The sequence below is a fragment of the Megalops cyprinoides genome, chromosome 20, assembly GCF_013368585.1.
Source record: "Megalops cyprinoides isolate fMegCyp1 chromosome 20, fMegCyp1.pri, whole genome shotgun sequence".
NCBI lineage: Eukaryota > Metazoa > Chordata > Actinopteri > Elopiformes > Megalopidae > Megalops > Megalops cyprinoides.
Genome location: NC_050602.1, coordinates 9621546 through 9642001, shown reverse-complemented (window position 1 = coordinate 9642001; position 20456 = coordinate 9621546). Strand labels below are relative to the sequence as shown.

The window sequence follows — 20456 nt, the reverse complement described above, 5'->3', positions numbered from 1 at the left end:
TCGCACATTTACTTGCAAGAGTTGCAATGAGCATGATAGCAAAACAGTTCATCAGTTCATATCATGAGATCATTAGATTTTTTTGGTCATTAGATCATTAGATTTTTTTTGGCAAACAGTCCTGTCTACTTTCAGTTCCTCATTGGTGTCTGATGGACGAATAAAATTAAATGTCTTTGAAGCCGCAGCAGTTGAGGCAGTGAGAGCAGCTGTCTGGCCAAAGGCATTGTATGATCAGTTTAGGCATCTCTTTTTTTTCTCCTGCACAGCCTGCATGTGAATAAATTCAGTCAAATTAACCGGTCCATTGTAAACGGTCCACCTAAGGAGTCCAAGAAAACTGGGCAGAGTTTAATTATGTCCTGGCTCAAACCGCAGCGGGGTGATCTTTAATGCTCAAATCATCGCTCTCACCAAAAAGACGATAAACCAAAAAAAACAAGCCAGAGCAGAGGTACAGTGTTCATCAAAAATGAATGTGCTGTATGCTGCCCAGCACGTCCCAGCAACCAGTCCAACTTACTTGTCCTTTTTCAGTATTTTTTAAATGCATATTTCAATGCACCAAGAAAAGCACAATCACACAACAGACACATCAAAGGTATCTTTATTAGAATAGTCTCAAAAATACTGCCGCATAGTGGTAAGGTGCAGGGCTCATAACAAAAAAGGTTGCTGGTTCGACTCACCACTGGGGCATGCCGTTTTACCCTTGGTCATGGTACTTAACCTACAGTTGCTTCAATAAATATCCAGCTGTATAAATGTGTAACATGTAAAAGCTGTAACCTATGTTAATCACTCTGAATGACAGCGTCTGCTAAAATGACAATAATGTGATGTAAATTTAAACAAAAACAAAATGCACGTTCCCTCATACAGGTATATTCAGTCTTGCTTCCCCAAAAGACCCTCTCAGCTGCCTAGACTAGATTGTACTGCGAATGTTTTTATGCTTGGGCCTGTATGCATGTTCATGGGCATGTGTAGGCATGTAGGCATGAGTATGTGAACACGTATTGCATGCACGTGTCTGTATGTGCTTAAGTACATGTGTGAATGTGTCTGTGTGTCTACATGAATGTTTACATATGTGTGCGTGTGTACAGCTGTTACCCTATGGGACTATGAACGCTCTGACTGTGATAGCTTAGCGGACTCTACTGTGAGCGACAGTGTTGAGTTCTATACCTGATCTGCCCTCCGTTGCTCATCAACTCACTCGCTTGTGCCCCATAGTGCTGAACCAGCAGCCCAGCAGGACCCGTTTGCTTTCTTTTAAAGACAGTGCCGACCATGATAGTAGGAGTTAAAACACACACTGACCAGGCACGGAGAGCCACCTAAAGCTGCTTAAAACCATTAAAAGGCAGAACATGAACAAAATAAACCATTATTTCACAGGTAAGCTAGAGTGAAATATATACTGAAAGAAAGTCAGGAGGGAACAGTAATAAACATCACCCATCTGCAGTAAACTATTGTACATATTTACCCAAGATTCATGAAGCTAGAACTGTTAATGAACAGCTAATTTCATCATCATTAAGCTGAAATTTATTTTGTGAAGTTTTCACTTCACATTTGAGTTAAGATGAGATGAAGACAAAGGTTTATTACTGAATACATCTGAATGAACGAGAATTCATCTGAAAATGTATTGTCCAACAGGGGGTATAAGCCTGATCTGAAGAGTGTAGTCCTTTGATTCTTATATTGAAGGTGGACAATGATGTACAGCATCTAATGGGCTGTAACAGGAATTGTAAAGATGATAACACTTTAGATGAAGGTCTAATTATTTCATCACCAATCATTACACTACAAAAACATCATCAGACAGTTGGAAATCCCTTGTATCTCAAACTGATACATATGTGCATCCAGAGAAATGATGAGCATACACAATATGATTTCACAAAAAGTGTTTAATGAATTAAAACATTTCAATCACAGTGATCTTCATCTAGTCTGCTACACATAAATTCAATACTATTAAACAACAACGTATACCCCTATAACAATTCTGCTTAAGACAATCTAAACTCATTTGACTGTATTCCTTGCAGAGGACACGTTTACAAGGCAAACTTCTTGGTATGCTAAGTCCTTTTTACAGATTGTGCACTCTGATCTTCAATAACCACCTGCCAGAGTGGGATTCTTGCTTCAAAGAAAAAGTTAAATCACCACTGCAAAACATGATGTCCGCTACAAGCCAGACCATCCTCTCAGAAAGGTACTTTCTAAGCGTAATATATACAGCAAAGTAAGGTACACAGCCCAGACACCTGACACTCTTATCTTATCATTGTTATTTGCCTGCAGAGTTTAAAACCCTCTTGGCGACTGGCACTGGCTGTGTCCATAGGATTAACTATTCTCTGGGCTGATTTTCTGGAATGTTGTAGAAAGCTTTCTTGCTTACCATTGAGCATATACAGCAAATATTCAGTTTATTTCATTTTAGTTTATGCCAAAACCAAGCCTAACATGATGACAACAGGACACTACTTCACTCTTGGACACAACGCTGGAAATGCCCATTGATGAAAACACAATTCCTGTCTCCAAACGCATTGTGATTTCATTGGGCCAGCTTCTGTGGACTTCTCTTCTCACACAGCTCCTGAAGGTGCAAGTTTGGCTCTAAGCCTGTCCCAGAACATTACACGCTGATCTTGGTCCTGTGGCCAGTCTAGGTAAGTCCGGGTTTTCACCAGTCTTGCCATCCTATGGTGGGCTGACAGCTGGAAAGGGGGAATTTTCTCCAGGAAAACCAGGATCAGAATGTCCTTGCGTTCCACCAGCAGGCGGTAGGTGGCCAGCCTCAGCTCCAGGGAGCACCAGTTGCTGTGGAGGTAGTGTCGGCTGACCAGGCACAGGGTCCTGCGGCTGCTGTAGAGGCTGTCTGTGATGTTGTCCACGATGTCTTGCCCCAGCTGGAAATCTCGATTGTGCAGGCAGAGGCGCAGGAAAGGGGGGCCTCGCTCCTCCAGGTTGGGCAGCAGCTCCTCAAACACCCAACGCTCATCCTTCCCACAGTAGGATACGAAAGCGTCATAGCGGTACTGTGTCCCAGCTCTACGATGGAGAGCCTCATCCAGCCATCCACGGGCGATATAAAAGAGAGCAAGGAGGTACGCACTGGCCAGGCGGTGAACCAGCACAACCAGGATGAAAAAGAACAGCCCAAACGCTGACGACACAAACAGTACAAACTCCACTTCTGTGGAGCAGTTGTGTTGAACATATGTAACAAAGTTCAAGTCATTATTGTCACTTTTACATATCAGTTTGTCCAAAGAAGTAGCCATTATAAGTTCTCTTTTCCTCTGTTCTTTTGCCCACTGAATGAGCCAAGCATTGTCACAATGACAATACAGTTTTGAATCATAAAAGTACAGATAATTTAGTTGCATTGTGTGTTCAATAAAGCTTTCCATCATGTTGAAAGCATTTTCAATACGTAAAAATAACTTAGTCAATGATTTGAGGTCTTTTGTCAGTCCTCGCTCCAAGGAATCAATTCGACAGTCATACAAGTGTAGCACTTCCAACTTAGTCAGGTTGTGAAACATGACATGAAGGTTGGGTTGACGATTGAAGTCAATCTGGCTCAATATCAATCTCCTCAGGTAGACAAGGTGATTAATTTCGGTTAAGTCTAAAAAGTTAGCCGTAAAACTGGAAACATATTCAAAGTCTTCAACAAACCTTAAGTATTTTCCCATGAAAGAAGATCCACAAAGTAATTGACCAGTCTGAGCATAAACTTTGGTAATGGATTCAAAAAATGGTCTTTCACAATCCTCAAAGGAAACTGTCTTCCCTGTTATGCTGAGGGTGAGGTTTGCTTGTGGTTTTCTGTCACTGCCAATAATTACATGGAGAGGCAGCACTCCAGAACTGATACTTAAATTTGTTAATCCACTTGGAATACTGTTGAATAGGTGAGTTAAATTCAGTTCTACCTTTGATTGATAATCTTTGGGTTGTAAGATTCCCAAAGAGAGTTGTTGAAGGGACACTAGATGTGTGAAGGAGAGTTCTTCAATATGGGTCAAGGAATTTTCTTCAATTATAAGACATTTTAAGTCATACAACTCTGAAAAAAAATGACTTTGAATGTGTGAAATCTTGTTGCTTTTGAGGTTTAAGACTTGCAATCTTTGCAATCCTTGAAAAGCAAAATTGTCAATCTTGTCTATGTAATTTTGAGACAAATCTAAATATTTCAGATTCGGTAAACAAAAGAAATGTCTTGCTGTGATGATATTTATTTCACAGGATATTAAAAACATTTTGGTCAATGATATTATGGGATCAGACTGATATTTGCAAAGTAAGTTGAATTCAGAAGTACTCAAGTTATTGCGTGTCACATGTAATTCTGTAAGGTTCTTTAGAGCATGAATAAAATTTAAATCTAGAACTGCTCTGTGACCATGTAACATGAGAGTTCTGAGTCCTATACAGTTTTTAACAGTATAAACTGAGTGGTTGATAATTGTTTCAAATTCCAAAAAAAGATGTTTAATGGAGAATATCAACACTGTTTTACATATTTTTTCCAAATCAATTTCTGCAGTTGTGGAATATTCAAAGGTAAAGACTCTTCTTAAACTAGACATAGGGAGCTGATTTAGCAGCAATGTGCTGTTATCTATATAGAGGTATCTTATATTTCTAAGAAATTTCAAAGCATCCTTCTCGATAAAGTTTATATTGCCCAAATATAAAGAAATATTTTGACTAAAAAAATCAGGCAGCTTACCAACTGTTATATTCAGAGATGAACAGTTTCTGTATTTCAGAATTTGTGTTTCAGTTCCAATATGAAGTTCCTTCAGTGATGTGACATTTATTACCCTACAGAGTACATCTGTTATTTCTTGCATGCCAAAGTCAAAAATGGTAAATTCTTCTATCTGTGGCACTTCACTGAAGACCTCTGGTTTTATTGCAGAAATTCTGTAATTATATAACTGTAATACTCTCAGGTTGGGTAGGTCACTGAATGTATGTTGCTTGATGGAAGTATCAGAACAGACAGGAACATCATATGACAGTAACTTTAGACACTGCAGGTTTGTCAGCCCTTGAAAAGTTCCTGGAAGAATTTCCGTAAGGCAGGCAGAAATGGCCAGGTTCTCCAAATTGTGAAATGCAGAAAATGTATTTGGTGACAGTCGGCCGATAAACGTCTGTCGTGCGTAGATCACAATGGACTGAAGATGTGCTGGAAGCCCAGCGAGATCCTTCCTGAAATCTGTGATGTCGTGACATTCTGCAGTATATTTTGTTGGTTTACAATCCCAGTTCACATAAATGTTCACTTCAGATCCATCAATGATTTTACATTTCTTAGACATCCAGCCCCAGGTGTGTAAACTCCAAAGAAGGCCCAGTGCAAGCCCAGAGCTGATGAGCCTCATCTTTCCTGTGTGATGTTTTCTTGCAGAGATGTTTTCAGGTTGTGATGTCTTTCTATCAGCTCAAAGCTTGGGTTCCTTCAGAGTATCACCTCATTGCCTTGCAAATGGGAAACTGACAAGTATCGCTCATTTACTTGCAAGAGTTGCAAGGACTTACAAAATATTTCGTATTGTAAGATCATTCGATTTTTGTGGTCATTGTTGCTGGCTGCAGAAGACCAGAGAAGCTGAAATGTACGCTAAGCATGGTGGCTGTTAGCTGTGCCCTTCCCTGAGCGCTTGCGACGCTTGCGTTTCTTTCTTCGAGGCAGACCATGCCCTATGCTTTCAGTTCCTTATTAATGTGTGATGGACAAGCAAAGTAAATGTGTTTGAAACCACAGTGAGGACAGAGAGCAGCAGTGTTGCAAAAGGCATTGTATGATCAGTTTAGGCATTTCTTTTTCTTTTTTTTTTTAAACTTTACTCCTGTCCAGCCAGCGTGTGAATAAAGTCAAGAAAATAGACCGGTCCGTTCTAAATGGTCCACCTAAGGAGTCCAAGAGAACTGGGTAGAGTTTAAATATGTCCTGGCTCAAGCCACAGCGGGGTGATCTTTAATGCTCAAATCATCGCTCTCACCAAAAAGACGATAAACCAAAAAAAAAAACAAGCCAGAGCAGATGTACAGCGTTTGTCAAAAATTAATGTGCTGTATGTAGCCCAGCATGTCCCAGCAACCAGTCCAACTTACTTTTACTTTTTTATTTTTTACATGTATATTTCAATGCAACAACAAAAGCACAATCACACGACAGACACATCACTTGAAGTTGTCCTTATTACAATAGTCTCAAAAATAGTGTGGCATGGTGGTAAGGTGCAGGGCTCATAACAAAAAGGCTGCTGGTTTGACTCATCACTGGGGCATTGCTGTTTTACCCTTGGTCATGGTACTTAACCCACAATTGCTTCAATAAATATCCAGCTGCATAAATGCATAACATGTAACAGCTGTAACCTATGTTAGTTACTCTGAAGGACAGTGTCTGCTAAAATGACAATAATGTGATGTACATTAAGATAAAAAGAAAATGCTGTTTCCCTTCATACAGGTATATTGTAAATATTGTAAATGTAAATGTATATTGTCTCGCTTCTTCCAAAGGCCTTCTCTGCTGCCTAGACTAGACTGTACTGTGTATGTGTATATGCTTGTACCTGTATGCATGTTCATGAGCATGTGTAGGCATGAGTGTGCGAACACATATTTGATGCAAGTGTTCGTATGTGTGTAAGTGCATGTGTGAATTTGTCTGCATGTCTGCATAAATGTATGTTTATGTCAGGCGGTGATTTGCGCAGCCCGGGGAGTTGCATGTGGGTGTGGCACAGCGGTAATTGAATGATAGAATAATGAGCAAGTTATGCCAGGCGCCTGTGAGCTGGGCGTGTCGGGGAGCTTCTCAGCCTTTTACAAGGCAGCGGGTTGGGGTGGTAAAAACGTCAGCCGCCTGGACAAAAGCAGCAGGAGCGCATAGGGAAGCGCTCTGTCTTGGCGTGTACTAAGTTGTTTTTTGGGGGTTTTTTCTTTTGTTTTATTAGGTTCTTTGGGGTATTTTTCCTTTTTCGGTCACGTGTTTTTGTGTTCATGCAGGACTTCGGCAGGGCGGAACTTTGGCGGAGCAGAGAGCCGGGGAGGAGGAAGATTGTTGACCACAGACCTGCTGCGGGGAAGGTGCTGCCCGGCTTATGGACTGGCGCAATTAGAAGCAGCGACCGCCCTGCTTACCGCAAGGAATGTGTTGCATTCAGTCCTGCACGAGGCGTGTGTGTCTGTGACCAGGGGTGGCTGTGCTGGTTTCTCAGTTCCCTCTTCGCATTCACAGGAGTTGTAGGGGCGGCGAGGGATCAGATCGTGGAGGCGGCGTCGTCTCACCCGGCAGCACGACTACGTGGAGCCTGGCATCCGGACAGCCAAGGGACGCTATTTTATTGGGGACACGAGGGTGTTTTGGGGATTCTTTTTTGTTAGTTTATGTTTGATTATGAGATTGCTTTTATTTTTGGCGTTGCTACTTGGGGGAGAGGTGATCAGCAGCAACGCCTGTTTGTATTGAGTGTGCATGTGAGCACTCCCTGTGCCAGCCTGTGACCCCCCACTTGGTCAGCCCCGATTCAAGACCAGCTCACCCTGGCCAGAGGGAGGCGCCAACTGCAGCTTGTGAAGGGAATTTGCAGTGTTTGCTTTCTGCCAGAGTGTGAGGGTGTGAGGGGGCCACCGTGTGCTGTGTGTTGGAGTGTGTGCACTTACCTGTGGGGGGCGCTATCCTTCGGCAGGGATGGGCCAAGCTTCCCGTGGGGCTTACAGCGGGAAGAGCAGGCAAAGGGGGTGACTCCAGGGTGTGCTGTCTTTAATGGATTACATGATGTAAGATTTTAACCCCAACACTTAACAAAGTTTTGGTTTTTGCTACCTACCTGGTTTCGCGTTGTGGTGGGCTGACGGTGGTCAGGGCAGTTCGGTGTCCGGGTCTGCTAAACCATGACATTAACATGTGCATGTGTACAGCTGTTACCCAGCTGGACCCTTTTGCTTTCATTTAAAGAATTGGGGACCACGAGAGTAAGACTTAAAACACACACTGACCAGGCTCGGAGAGCCACCTAAAGCTGCTTAAAACCATTAAAAGGCAGAACAAAATAAACCTTTTTTTATGCAGGTAAGCTAGAGTAAAATATGTACTGAAAGAAAGTCAGGAGGGAACAGTAATAAACATCTCCCATCTGCAGTAAACTATCGTACATATTTACCCAAGATTCATGAAGCTAGAACTGTTTATGAACAGCTAATTTCATCATCATTAAGCTGAAATTTATTTTGTGAAGTTTTCACTTCACATTTCAGTTAAGATGAAGGCAAAGGTTTATTACTGAATACATCGGAATGAATGAGAATTCATCTGAAAATTTATTGTCCAACAGGGGGTATAAGTCTGATCTGAAGAGTGTAGTCCTTTGATTCTTATTTTGAAGGTGAACAATAATGTTCAGCACCTAATAGGCTGTAACAGCAATTGTGATGATGATAACACTTTAGATGAAGGTCTAATTATTTCATCACCAATCATTACACTACAAAAACATCATCAGATGGTTTAATGAATGTTTAATGTTTTAATGTGTTTAATGAATTAAAACATTTCAGTCACAGTGGTCTTCATCTAGTCTGCTACACATGAATTCAAAACTATTAAACAACAACGTATACCCCTGTAACAATTCTGCTTAAGACAATCTAGACTCATTTGACTGTATTCCTTGCAGAGGACACGTATACAAGGCAAACTTCTTGGTATGCTAAGTCCTTTTTACAGATTGTGCACTCTGATCTTCAATAACCACCTGCCAGAGTGGGATTCTTGCTTCAAAGAAAAAGTTAAATCACCACTGCAAAACATGATGTCCGCTACAAGCCAGACCATCCTCTCAGAAAGGTACTTTCTAAGCGTAATATATACAGCAAAGTAAGGTACACAGCCCAGACACCTGACACTCTTATCTTATCATTGTTATTTGCCTGCAGAGTTTAAAACCCTCTTGGAGACTGGCACTGGCTGTGTCCATAAGATTAACTATTCTCTGAGCTGATTTTCTGGAATGTTGTAGAAAGCTTTCTTGCTTACCATTGAGCATATACAGCAAATATTCAGTTTATTTCATTTTAGTTTATGCCAAAACCAAGCCTAACATGATGACAACAGGACACTACTTCACTCTTGGACACAACGCTGGAAATGCCCATTGATGAAAACACAATTCCTGTCCCCAAACGCATTGTGATTTCATTGGGCCAGCTTCTGTGGACTCACACAGCTCCTGAAGGTGCAAGTTTGGCTCTAAGCCTGTCCCAGAACATTACACGCTGATCAGGGTCCTGTGGCCAGTCTAGGTAAGTCCGGGTTTTCACCAGTCTTGCCATCCTATGGTGGGCTGACAGCTGGAAAGGGGGAATTTTCTCCAGGAAAACCAGGATCAGAATGTCCTTGCGTTCCACCAGCAGGCGGTAGGTGGCCAGCCTCAGCTCCAGGGAGCACCAGTTGCTGTGGAGGTAGTGTCGGCTGACCAGGCACAGGGTCCTGCGGCTGCTGTAGAGGCTGTCTGTGATGTTGTCCACGATGTCTTGCCCCAGCTGGAAATCTCGATTGTGCAGGCAGAGGCGCAGGAAAGGGGGGCCTCGCTCCTCCAGGTTGGGCAGCAGCTCCTCAAACACCCAACGCTCATCCTTCCCACAGTAGGATACGAAAGCGTCATAGCGGTACTGTGTCCCAGCTCTACGATGGAGAGCCTCATCCAGCCAGCCACGGGCGATATAAAAGAGAGCAAGGAGGTACGCACTGGCCAGGCGGTGAACCAGCACAACCAGGATGAAAAAGAACAGCCCAAACGCTGACGACACAAACAGTACAAACTCCACTTCTGTGGAGCAGTTGTGTTGAACATATGTAACAAAGTTCAAGTCATTATTGTCACTTTTACAAATCAGTTTGTCCAAAGAAGTGGCCATTATAAGTTCTCTTTTCCTCTGTTCTTTTGCCCACTGAATGAGCCAAGCATTGTCACAATGACAATACAGTTTTGAATCATAAAAGTACAGATAGTTTAGTTGCATTGTGTGTTCAATAAAGCTTTCCATCATGTTGAAAGCATTTTCAATACGTAAAAATAACTTAGTCAATGATTTGAGGTCTTTTGTCAGTCCTTGCTCCAAGGAATCAATTCGACAGTCATACAAGTGTAGCACTTCCAACTTACTCAGGTTGTGAAACATGACATGAAGGTTGGGTTGACGATTGAAGTCAATTTGGCTCAATATCAATCTCCTCAGGTAGACAAGGTGATTAATTTCGGTTAAGTCTAAAAAGTTGGCCGTAAAACTGGAAACATATTCAAAGTCTTCAACAAACGGTAAGTATTTTCCCATGAAAGAAGATCCACAAAGTAATTGACCAGTCTGAGCATAAACTTTGGTAATAGATTCAAAAAATGGTCTTTCACAATCCTCAAAGGAAACTGTCTCCCCTGTTATGCTGAGGGTGAGGTTTGCTTGTGGTTTGCTGTCACTGCCAATAATTACATGGAGAGGCCACACTCCAGAACTGATACTTAAAGTTGTTAATCCACTTGGAATGCTGTTGAATAGGTAAGTTAAATTCAGTTCTACCTTTGATTGATAATCTTTGGGTTGTAAGATTCCCAAAGAGAGTTGTTGAAGGGACACTAGATGTGCGAAGGAGAGTTCTTCAATATGGGTCAAGGAATTTTCTTCAATTATAAGACATTTTAAGTCATACAACTCTGAAAAAAAATGACTTTGAATGTGTGAAATCTTATTGCTTTTGAGGTTTAAGACTTGCAATCTTTGCAATCCTTGAAAAGCAAAATTGTCAATCTTGTCTATGTAATTTTGAGACAAATCTAAATATTTCAGATTCGGTAAACAAAAGAAATGTCTTGCTGTGATGATATTTATTTCACAGGATATTAAAAACATTTTGGTCAATGATATTATGGGATCAGACTGATATTTGCAAAGTAAGTTGAATTCAGAAGTACTCAAGTTATTGCGTGTCACATGTAATTCTGTAAGGTTCTTTAGTGCATGAATAAAATTTAAATCTAGAACTGCTCTGTGACCATGTAACATGAGAGTTTTGAGTCCTATACAGTTTTTAACAGTATAAACTGAGTGGTTGATAATTTTTTCAAATTCCAAAGAAAGATGTTTAATGGATATTATCAATACTGTTTTACATATGTTTTCCAAATCAATTTCTGCAGTTGTGGAATATTTAAAGGACAAGACTCTTCTTAAACTAGACATAGGGAGCTGATTTAGCAGCAATGTGCTGTTATCTATATAGAGGTATCTTATATTTCTAAGAAATTTCAAAGCATCCTTCTCGATAAAGTTTATATTGCCCAAATATAAAGAAATATTTTGACTAAAAAAATCAGGTAGCTTACCAACTTTTATATTGAGAGATGAACAGTTTCTGTATTTCAGAATTTGTGTTTCAGTTCCAATATGAAGTTCCTTCAGTGATGTGACATTTATTACCCTACAGAGTACATCTGTTATTTCTTGCATGCCAAAGTCAAAAATGGTAAATTCTTCTATCTGTGGCACTTCACTGAAGACCTCTGGTTTTATTGCAGAAAGTCTGTAATTATATAACTGTAATGCTCTCAGGTTGGGTAGGTCACTGAATGTAAATTGCTTGATGAAAGTATCAGAACAGACAGGAACATCATATGACAGTAACTTTAGACACTGCAGGTTTGTCAGCCCTTGAAAAGTTCCTGGAAGAATTTCCGTAAGGCAGGCAGAAATGGCCAGGTTCTCCAAATTGTGAAATGCAGAAAATGTATTTGGTGACAGTCGGCCGATAAACGTCTGTCGTGCGTAGATCACAATGGACTGAAGATGTGCTGGAAGCCCAGCGAGATCCTTCTTGAAATCTGTGATGTCGTGACATTCTGCAGTATATTTTGTTGGTTTACAATCCCAGTTCACATAAATGTTCACTTCAGATCCATCAATGATTTTACATTTCTTAGACATCCAGCCCCAGGTGTGTAAACTCCAAAGAAGGCCCAGTGCAAGCCCAGAGCTGATGAGCCTCATCTTTCCTGTGTGATGTTTTCTTGCAGAGATGTTTTCAGGTTGTGATGTCTTTCTATCAGCTCAAAGCTTGGGTTCCTTCAGAGTATCACCTCATTGCCTTGCAAATGGGAAACTGACAAGTATCGCTCATTTACTTGCAAGAGTTGCAAGGACTTACAAAATATTTCCTATTGTAAGATCATTCGATTTTTGTGGTCATTGTTGCTGGCTGCAGAAGACCAGAGAAGCTGAAATGTACGCTAAGCATGGTGGCTGTTAGCTGTGCCCTTCCCTGAGCGCTTGCGACGATTGCGTTTCTTTCTTCGAGGCAGACCATGCCCTATGCTTTCAGTTCCTTATTAATGTGTGATGGACAAGCAAAGTAAATGTGTTTGAAACCACAGTGAGGACAGAGAGCAGCAGTGTTGCAAAAGGCATTGTATGATCAGTTTAGGCATTTCTTTTTATTTTTTTAAAAAACTTTACTCCTGTCCAGCCTGCGTGTGAATAAAGTCAAGAAAATAGACCGGTCCGTTCTAAATGGTCCACCTAAGGAGTCCAAGAGAACTGGGTAGAGTTTAAATATGTCCTGGCTCAAACCACAGTTGGTTGATCTTTAATGCTCAAATCATCGCTCTCACCAAAAAGACGATAAACCAAAAAAAAAAACAAGCCAGAGCAGATGTACAGCGTTTGTCAAAAATTAATGTGCTGTATGTAGCCCAGCATGTCCCAGCAACCAGTCCAACTTACTTTTACTTTTTTATTTTTTACATGCATATTTCAATGCAACAACAAAAGCACAATCACACGACAGACACATCACTTGAAGTTGTCCTTATTACAATAGTCTCAAAAATAGTGTGGCATGGTGGTAAGGTGCAGGGCTCATAACAAAAAGGCTGCTGGTTTGACTCATCACTGGGGCACTGCTGTTTTACCCTTGGCCATGGTACTTAACCCACAATTGCTTCAATAAATATCCAGCTGCATAAATGCATAACATGTAACAGCTGTAACCTATGTTAGTTACTCTGAAGGACAGTGTCTGCTAAAATGACAATAATGTGATGTACATTAAGATAAAAAGAAAATGCTGTTTCCCCTCATACAGGTATATTGTAAATATTGTAAATGTAAATGTATATTGTCTCGCCTCTTCCAAAGGCCTTCTCTGCTGCCTAGACTAGACTGTACTGTGTATGTGTATATGCTTGTACCTGTATGCACGTTCATGAGCATGTGTAGGCATGAGTGTGCGAACACATATTGGATGCAAGTGTTCGTATGTGTGTAAGTGCATGTGTGAATTTGTCTGCATGTCTGCATGAATGTATGTTTATGTTGGGCGGTGATTTGCGCAGCCCGGGGAGTTGCATGTGGGTGTGGCACAGCGGTAATTGAATGATAGAATAACGAGCAAGTTATGCCAGGCGCCTGTGAGCTGGGCGTGTCGGGGAGCTTCTCAGCCTTTTACAAGGCAACGGGTTGGGGTGGTAAAAACGTCAGCCGCCTGGACAAAAGCAGCAGGAGCGCATAGGGAAGCGTTCTGTCTTGGCGTGTAATAAGTTGTTTTTTGGGGGGTTTTTCTTTTGTTTTATTAGGTTCTTTGGGGTATTTTTCCTTTTTCAGTCGCGTGTTTTTGTGTTCATGCAGGACTCGGCAGGGCGGAACTTTGCCGGAGCAGAGAGCCGGGGAGGAGGAAGATTGTTGACCACAGACCTGCTGCGGGGAAGCTGCTGCCCGGCTTATGGACTGGTGCAATTAGAAGCAGCGACTGCCCTGCTTACCGCAAGGAATGTGTTGCATTCAGTCCTGCATGAGGCGTGTGTGTCTGTGACCAGGGGTGGCTGTGCTGGTTTCTCAGTTCCCTCTTCGCATTCACAGGAGTTGTAGGGGTAGCGAGGGATCAGATCGTGGAGGCGGCGTCGTCTCACCCGGCAGCACGACGACGTGGAGCCTGGCATCCGGACAGCCAAGGGACGCTATTTTATTGGGGACACGAGGGTGTTTTGGGGATTCTTTTTTGTTAGTTTATGTTTGATTATGAGATTGCTTTTATTTTTGGCATTGCTACTTGGGGGAGAGGTGATCAGCAGCAACGCCTGTTTGTATTGAGTGTGCATGTGAGCACTCCCTGTGCCAGCCTGTGACCCCCACTTGGTCAGCCCCGATTCAAGACCAGCTCACCCTGGCCAGAGGGAGGCGCCAACTGCAGCTTGTGAAGGGAATTTGCAGTGTTTGCTTTCTGCCAGAGTGTGAGGGTGTGAGGGGGCCACCGTGTGCTGTGTGTTGGAGTGTGTGCACTTACCTGTGGGGGGCGCTATCCTTCGGCAGGGATGGGCCAAGCTTCCCGTGGGGCTTACAGCGGGAAGAGCAGGCAAAGGGGGTGACTCCAGGGTGTGCTGTCTTTAATGGATTACATGATGTAAGATTTTAACCCCAACACTTAACAAAGTTTTGGTTTTTGCTACCTACCTGGTTTCGCGTTGTGGTGGGCTGACGGTGGTCAGGGCAGTTCGGTGTCCGGGTCTGCTAAACCATGACATTAACATGTGCATGTGTACAGCTGTTACCCAGCTGGACCCTTTTGCTTTCATTTAAAGAATTGGGGATCACGAGAGTAAGACTTAAAACACACACTGACCAGGCACGGAGAGCCACCTAAAGCTGCTTAAAACCATTAAAAGGCAGAACATGAACAAAATAAACCTTTTTTTATGCAGGTAAGCTAGAGTAAAATATGTACTGAAAGAAAGTCAGGAGGGAACACTAATAAACATCTCCCATCTGCAGTAAACTATCGTACATATTTACCCAAGATTCATGAAGCTAGAACTGTTTATGAACAGCTAATATCATCATCATTAAGCTGAAATTTATTTTGTGAAGTTTTCACTTCACATTTCAGTTAAGATGAAGACAAAGGTTTATTACTGAATACATCGGAATGAATGAGAATTCATCTGAAAATTTATTGTCCAACAGGGGGTATAAGCCTGATCTGAAGAGTGTAGTCCTTTGATTCTTATATTGAAGGTGGACAATGATGTACAGCATCTAATGGGCTGTAACAGGAATTGTAATGATGATTACACTTTAGATGAAGGTCTAATTATTTCATCACCAATCATTACACTACAAAAACATCATCAGATGGTTTAATGAATGTTTAATGTTTTAATGTGTTTAATGAATTAAAACATTTCAGTCACAGTGGTCTTCATCTAGTCTGCTACACATGAATTCAAAACTATTAAACAACAACGTATACCCCTGTAACAATTCTGCTTAAGACAATCTAGACTCATTTGACTGTATTCCTTGCAGAGGACACGTATACAAGGCAAACTTCTTGGTATGCTAAGTCCATTTTACAGATTGTGCACTCTGATCTTCAATAACCACCTGCCAGAGTGGGATTCTTGCTTCAAAGAAAAAGTTAAATCACCACTGCAAAACATGATGTCCGCTACAAGCCAGACCATCCTCTCAGAAGGTACTTTCTAAGCGTAATATATACAGCAAAGTAAGGTACACAGCCCAGACACCTGACACTCTTATCTTATCATTGTTATTTGCCTGCAGAGTTTAAAACCCTCTTGGCGACTGGCACTGGCTGTGTCCATAGGATTAACTATTCTCTGAGCTGATTTTCTGAAATGTTGTAGAAAGCTTTCTTGCTTACCATTGAGCATATACAGCAAATATTCCGTTTATTTCATTTTAGTTTATGCCAAAACCAAGACTAACATGATGACAACAGGACACTACTTCACTCTTGGACACAACGCTGGAAATGCCCATTGATGAAAACACAATTCCTGTACCCAAACGTATTGTGATTTCATTGGGCCAGCTTCTGTGGACTCACACAGCTCCTGAAGGTGCAAGTTTGGCTCTAAGCCTGTCCCAGAACATTACACGCTGATCTGGGTCCTGTGGCCAGTCTAGGTAAGTCCGGGTTTTCACCAGTCTTGCCATCCTATGGTGGGCTGACAGCTGGAAAGGGGGAATTTTCTCCAGGAAAACCAGGATCAGAATGTCCTTGCGTTCCACCAGCAGGCGGTAGGTGGCCAGCCTCAGCTCCAGGGAGCACCAGTTGCTGTGGAGGTAGTGTCGGCTGACCAGGCACAGGGTCCTGCGGCTGCTGTAGAGGCTGTCTGTGATGTTGTCCACGATGTCTTTCCCCAGCTGGAAATCTCGATTGTGCAGGCAGAGGCGCAGGAAAGGGGGGCCTCGCTCCTCCAGGTTGGGCAGCAGCTCCTCAAACACCCAACGCTCATCCTTTCCACAGTAGGATACGAAAGCGTCATAGCGGTACTGTGTCCCAGCTCCACGATGGAAAGCCTCATCCAGCCAGCCACGGGCGATATAAAAGAGAGCAAGGAGGTACGCACTGGCCAGGCGGTGAACCAGCACAACCAGGATGAAAAAGAACAGCCCAAACGCTGACGACACAAACAGTACAAACTCCACTTCTGTGGAGCAGTTGTGTTGAACATATGTAACAAAGTTCAAGTCATTATTGTCACTTTCACATATCAGTATGTCCAAAGAAGTGGCCATTATAAGTTCTCTTTTCCTCTGTTCTTTTGCCCACTGAATGAGCCAAGCATTGTCACAATGACAATACAGTTTTGAATCATAAAAGTACAGATACTTTAGCTGCATTGTGTGTTCAGTAAAGCTTTCCATCATGTTGAAAGTATTTTCAATACGTAAAAATAACTTAGTCAATGATTTGAGGTCTTTTGTCAGTCCTTGCTCCAAGGAATCAATTCGACAGTCATACAAGTGTAGCACTTCCAACTTAGTCAGGTTGTGAAACATGACATGAAGGTTGGGTTGACGATTGAAGTCAATCTGGCTCAATATCAATCTCCTCAGGTAGACAAGGTGATTAATTTCGGTTAAGTCTAAATAGTTGGCCGTAAAACTGGAAACATATTCAAAGTCTTCAACAAACCGTAAGTATTTTCCCATGAAAGAAGATCCACAAAGTAATTGACCAGTCTGAGCATAAACTTTGGTAATGGATTCAAAAAATGGTCTTTCACAATCCTCAAAGGAAACTGTCTCCCCTGTTATGCTGAGGGTGAGGTTTGCTTGTGGTTTGCTGTCACTGCCAATAATTACATGGAGAGGCCGCACTCCAGAACTGATACTTAAATTTGTTAATCCACTTGGAATGCTGTTGAATAGGTAAGTTAAATTCAGTTCTACCTTTGATTGATAATCTTTGAGTTGTAAGATTCCCAAAGAGAGTTGTTGAAGGGACACTAGATGTGTGAAGGAGAGTTCTTCAATATTGGTCAAGGAATTTTCTTCAATTATAAGACATTTTAAGTCATACAACTCTGAAAAAAAATGACTTTGAATGTGTGAAATCTTATTGCTTTTGAGGTTTAAGACTTGCAATCTTTGCAATCCTTGAAAAGCAAAATTGTCAATCTTGTCTATGTAATTTTGAGACAAATCTAAATATTTCAGATTCGGTAAACAAATGAAATGTCTTGCTGTGATGATATTTATTTCACAGGATATTAAAAACATTTTGTTCAATGATATTATGGGATCAGACTGATATTTGCAAAGTAAGTTGAATTCAGAAGTACTCAAGTTATTGCGTGTCACATGTAATTCTGTAAGGTTCTTTAGAGCATGAATAAAATTTAAATCTAGAACTGCTCTGTGACCATGTAACATGAGACTTCTGAGTCCTATACAGTTTTTAACAGTATAAACTGAGTGGTTGATAATTGTTTCAAATTCCAAAGAAAGATGTTTAATGGAGAATATCAACACTGTTTTACATATTTTTTCCAAATCAATTTCTGCAGTTGTGGAATATTCAAAGGAAAAGACTCTTCTTAAACCAGACATAGGGAGCTGATTTAGCCGCAAGGTGCTGTTATCTATATAGAGGTATCTTATATTTCTAAGAAATTTCAGAGCATCCTTTTCGATAAAGTTTATGTTGTACAAATATAAATAAACATATTGACTATAAAAATCAGGTAGCTTACCAACTGTTATATTCATAGATGAACAGTTTCTGTATTTCAGAATTTGTGTTTCAGTTCCAATATGAAGTTCCTTCAGTGATGTGACATTTATTACCCTACAGAGTACATCTGTTATTTCTTGCATACCAGAGTCAAAAATGACGAGTTCTTCTATCTGTGGAGCTTCACTGAAGACCTCTGGTTTTATTGCAGAAATTCTGTAATCATATAACTGTAATACTCTCAGGTTGGGTAGGTCACTGAATGTATGTTTCTTGATGGAAGTATCAGAACAGACAGGAACATCATATGACAGTAACTTTAGACACTGCAGGTTTGTCAGCCCTTGAAAAGTTCCTGGAAGAATTTCCGTAAGGCAGGCAGAAATGGCCAGGTTCTCCAAATTGTGAAATGCAGAAAATGTATTTGGTGACAGTCGGCCGATAAACGTCTGTCGTGCGTAGATCACAATGGACTGAAGATGTGCTGGAAGCCCAGCGAGATCCTTCTTGAAATCTGTGATGTCGTGACATTCTGCAGTATATTTTGTTGGTTTACAATGCCAGTTCACATAAATGTTCATTTCAGATCCATCAATGATTTTACATTTCTTAGACATCCAGCCCCAGGTGTGTAAACTCCAAAGAAGGCCCAGTGCAAGCCCAGAGCTGATGAGCCTCATCTTTCCTGTGTGATGTTTTCTTGCAGAGATGTTTTCAGGTTGTGACGTCTTTCTATCAGCTCAAAGCTTGGGTTCCTTCAGAGTATCACCTCATTGCCTTGCAAATGGGAAACTGACAAGTATCGCTCATTTCCTTGCAAGAGTTGCAAGGACTTACAAAATATTTCCTATTGTAAGATCATTCGATTTTTGTGGTCATTGTTGCTGGCTGCAGAAGACCAGAGAAGCTGAAATGTACGCTAAGCATGGTGGCTGTTAGCTGTGCCCTTCCCTGAGCGCTTGCGACGCTTGCGTTTCTTTCTTCGAGGCAGACCATGCCCTATGCTTTCAGTTCCTTATTAATGTGTGATGGACAAGCAAAGTAAACGTGTTTGAAACCACAGTGAGGACAGAGAGCAGCACTGTTGCAAAAGGCATTGTATGATCAGTTTAGTCATTTCTTTTTAATTTTTTTTTTAAAACTTTACTCCTGTCCAGCCTGCGTGTGAATAAATTCAAGAAAATAGACCGGTCCGTTCTAAAAGGTCCACCTAATGAGTCCAAGAGAACTGGGTAGAGTTTAAATATGTCCTGGCTCAAACCACAGCGGGGTGATCTTTAATGCTCAAATCATCGCTCTCACCAAAAAGACGATAAACCAAAAAAAAAAACAAGCCAGAGCAGATGTACAGCGTTTGTCAAAAATTAATGTGCTGTATGTAGCCCAGCATGTCCCAGCAACCAGTCCAGTTTACTTTTACTTTTTTATTTTTTACATGCATATTTCAATGCAACAACAAAAGCACAATCACATGACAGACACATCACTTGAAGTTGTCCTTATTACAATAGTCTCAAAAATAGTGTGGCATGGTGGTAAGGTGCAGGGCTCATAACAAAAAGGCTGCTGGTTTGACTCATCACTGGGGCACTGCTGTTTTACCCTTGGCCATGGTACTTAACCCACAATTGCTTCAATAAATATCCAGCTGCATAAATGCATAACATGTAACAGCTGTAACCTATGTTAGTTACTCTGAAGGACAGTGTCTGCTAAAATGACAATAATGTGATGTACATTAAGATAAAAAGAAAATGCTGTTTCCCCTCATACAGGTATATTGTAAATATTGTAAATGTAAATGTATATTGTCTCGCCTCTTCCAAAGGCCTTCTCTGCTGCCTAGACTAGACTGTACTGTGTATGTGTATATGCTTGTACCTGTATGCACGTTCATGAGCATGTGTAGGCATGAGTGTGCGAACACATATTGGATGCAAGTGTTCGTATGTGTGTAAGTGCATGTGTGAATTTGTCTGCATGTCTGCATGAATGTATGCTTATGTCGGGCGGTGATTTGCGCAGCCCGGGGAGTTGCATGTGGGTGTGGCACAGCGGTAATTGAATGATAGAATAACGAGCAAGTTATGCCAGGCGCCTGTGAGCTGGGCGTGTCAGGGAGCTTCTCAGCCTTTTACAAGGCAGCGGGTTGGGGTGGTAAAAACGTCAGCCGCCTGGACAAAAGCAGCAGGAGCGCATAGGGAAGCGCTCTGTCTTGGCATGTACTAAGTTGTTTTTTGGGGGGTTTTTCTTTTGTTTTATTAGGTTCTTTGGGGTATTTTTCCTTCTTCGGTCGCGTGTTTTTGTGTTCATGCAGGACTTCGGCAGGGCGGAACTTTGGCGGAGCAGAGAGCCGGGGAGG

The 20456-nt window shown here is 41.6% G+C and overlaps 3 protein-coding genes across 3 annotated transcripts; all 3 read right to left on the bottom strand.

The window, feature by feature from the left end:
- Window positions 1-2618: 2618 nt before the first annotated feature.
- Window positions 2619-4304, bottom strand: LOC118796074 (toll-like receptor 13). The gene is made up of 2 exons (XM_036554905.1): window positions 3840-4304; window positions 2619-3590 (listed from the first exon to the last, which is right to left on the bottom strand). Exons 1-2 carry the CDS (start codon window positions 4302-4304, stop codon window positions 2619-2621), a joined length of 1437 nt encoding a protein of 478 aa, XP_036410798.1.
- A 4981-nt stretch (window positions 4305-9285) lies between these two features.
- On the bottom strand, window positions 9286-10971 carry LOC118796073 (toll-like receptor 13). The gene is made up of 2 exons (XM_036554904.1): window positions 10507-10971; window positions 9286-10257 (listed from the first exon to the last, which is right to left on the bottom strand). Exons 1-2 carry the CDS (start codon window positions 10969-10971, stop codon window positions 9286-9288), a joined length of 1437 nt encoding a protein of 478 aa, XP_036410797.1.
- Window positions 10972-13549: 2578 nt separating this feature from the next.
- Window positions 13550-18129, bottom strand: LOC118796072 (toll-like receptor 13). Its single transcript, XM_036554903.1, has 6 exons — window positions 18114-18129; window positions 17176-17603; window positions 15959-16926; window positions 14396-14493; window positions 13875-14044; window positions 13550-13597 (listed from the first exon to the last, which is right to left on the bottom strand). Exons 1-6 carry the CDS (start codon window positions 18127-18129, stop codon window positions 13550-13552), a joined length of 1728 nt encoding a protein of 575 aa, XP_036410796.1.
- Between the last annotated feature and the right edge of the window lie 2327 nt (window positions 18130-20456).

Bases quoted from the DNA above. Each gene is read 5' to 3' on its own strand.
- LOC118796073 (XM_036554904.1), bottom strand. From the start codon at position 10,971: ATGTTTTTAATATCCTGTGAAATAAATATCATCACAGCAAGACATTTC. The intron at 10,258-10,506 runs ATAACAGGGGAG...CGTCAACCCAAC, and splicing joins AAGCAAACCTCACCCTCAGC to CTTCATGTCATGTTTCACAA.
- LOC118796074 (XM_036554905.1), bottom strand. From the start codon at position 4,304: ATGTTTTTAATATCCTGTGAAATAAATATCATCACAGCAAGACATTTC. The intron at 3,591-3,839 runs ATAACAGGGAAG...CGTCAACCCAAC, and splicing joins AAGCAAACCTCACCCTCAGC to CTTCATGTCATGTTTCACAA.
- LOC118796072 (XM_036554903.1), bottom strand. The intron at 16,927-17,175 runs ATAACAGGGGAG...CGTCAACCCAAC, and splicing joins AAGCAAACCTCACCCTCAGC to CTTCATGTCATGTTTCACAA. The intron at 14,045-14,395 runs GTAAGTGCACAC...TCCGGATGCCAG, and splicing joins AAGGATAGCGCCCCCCACAG to GCTCCACGTCGTCGTGCTGC.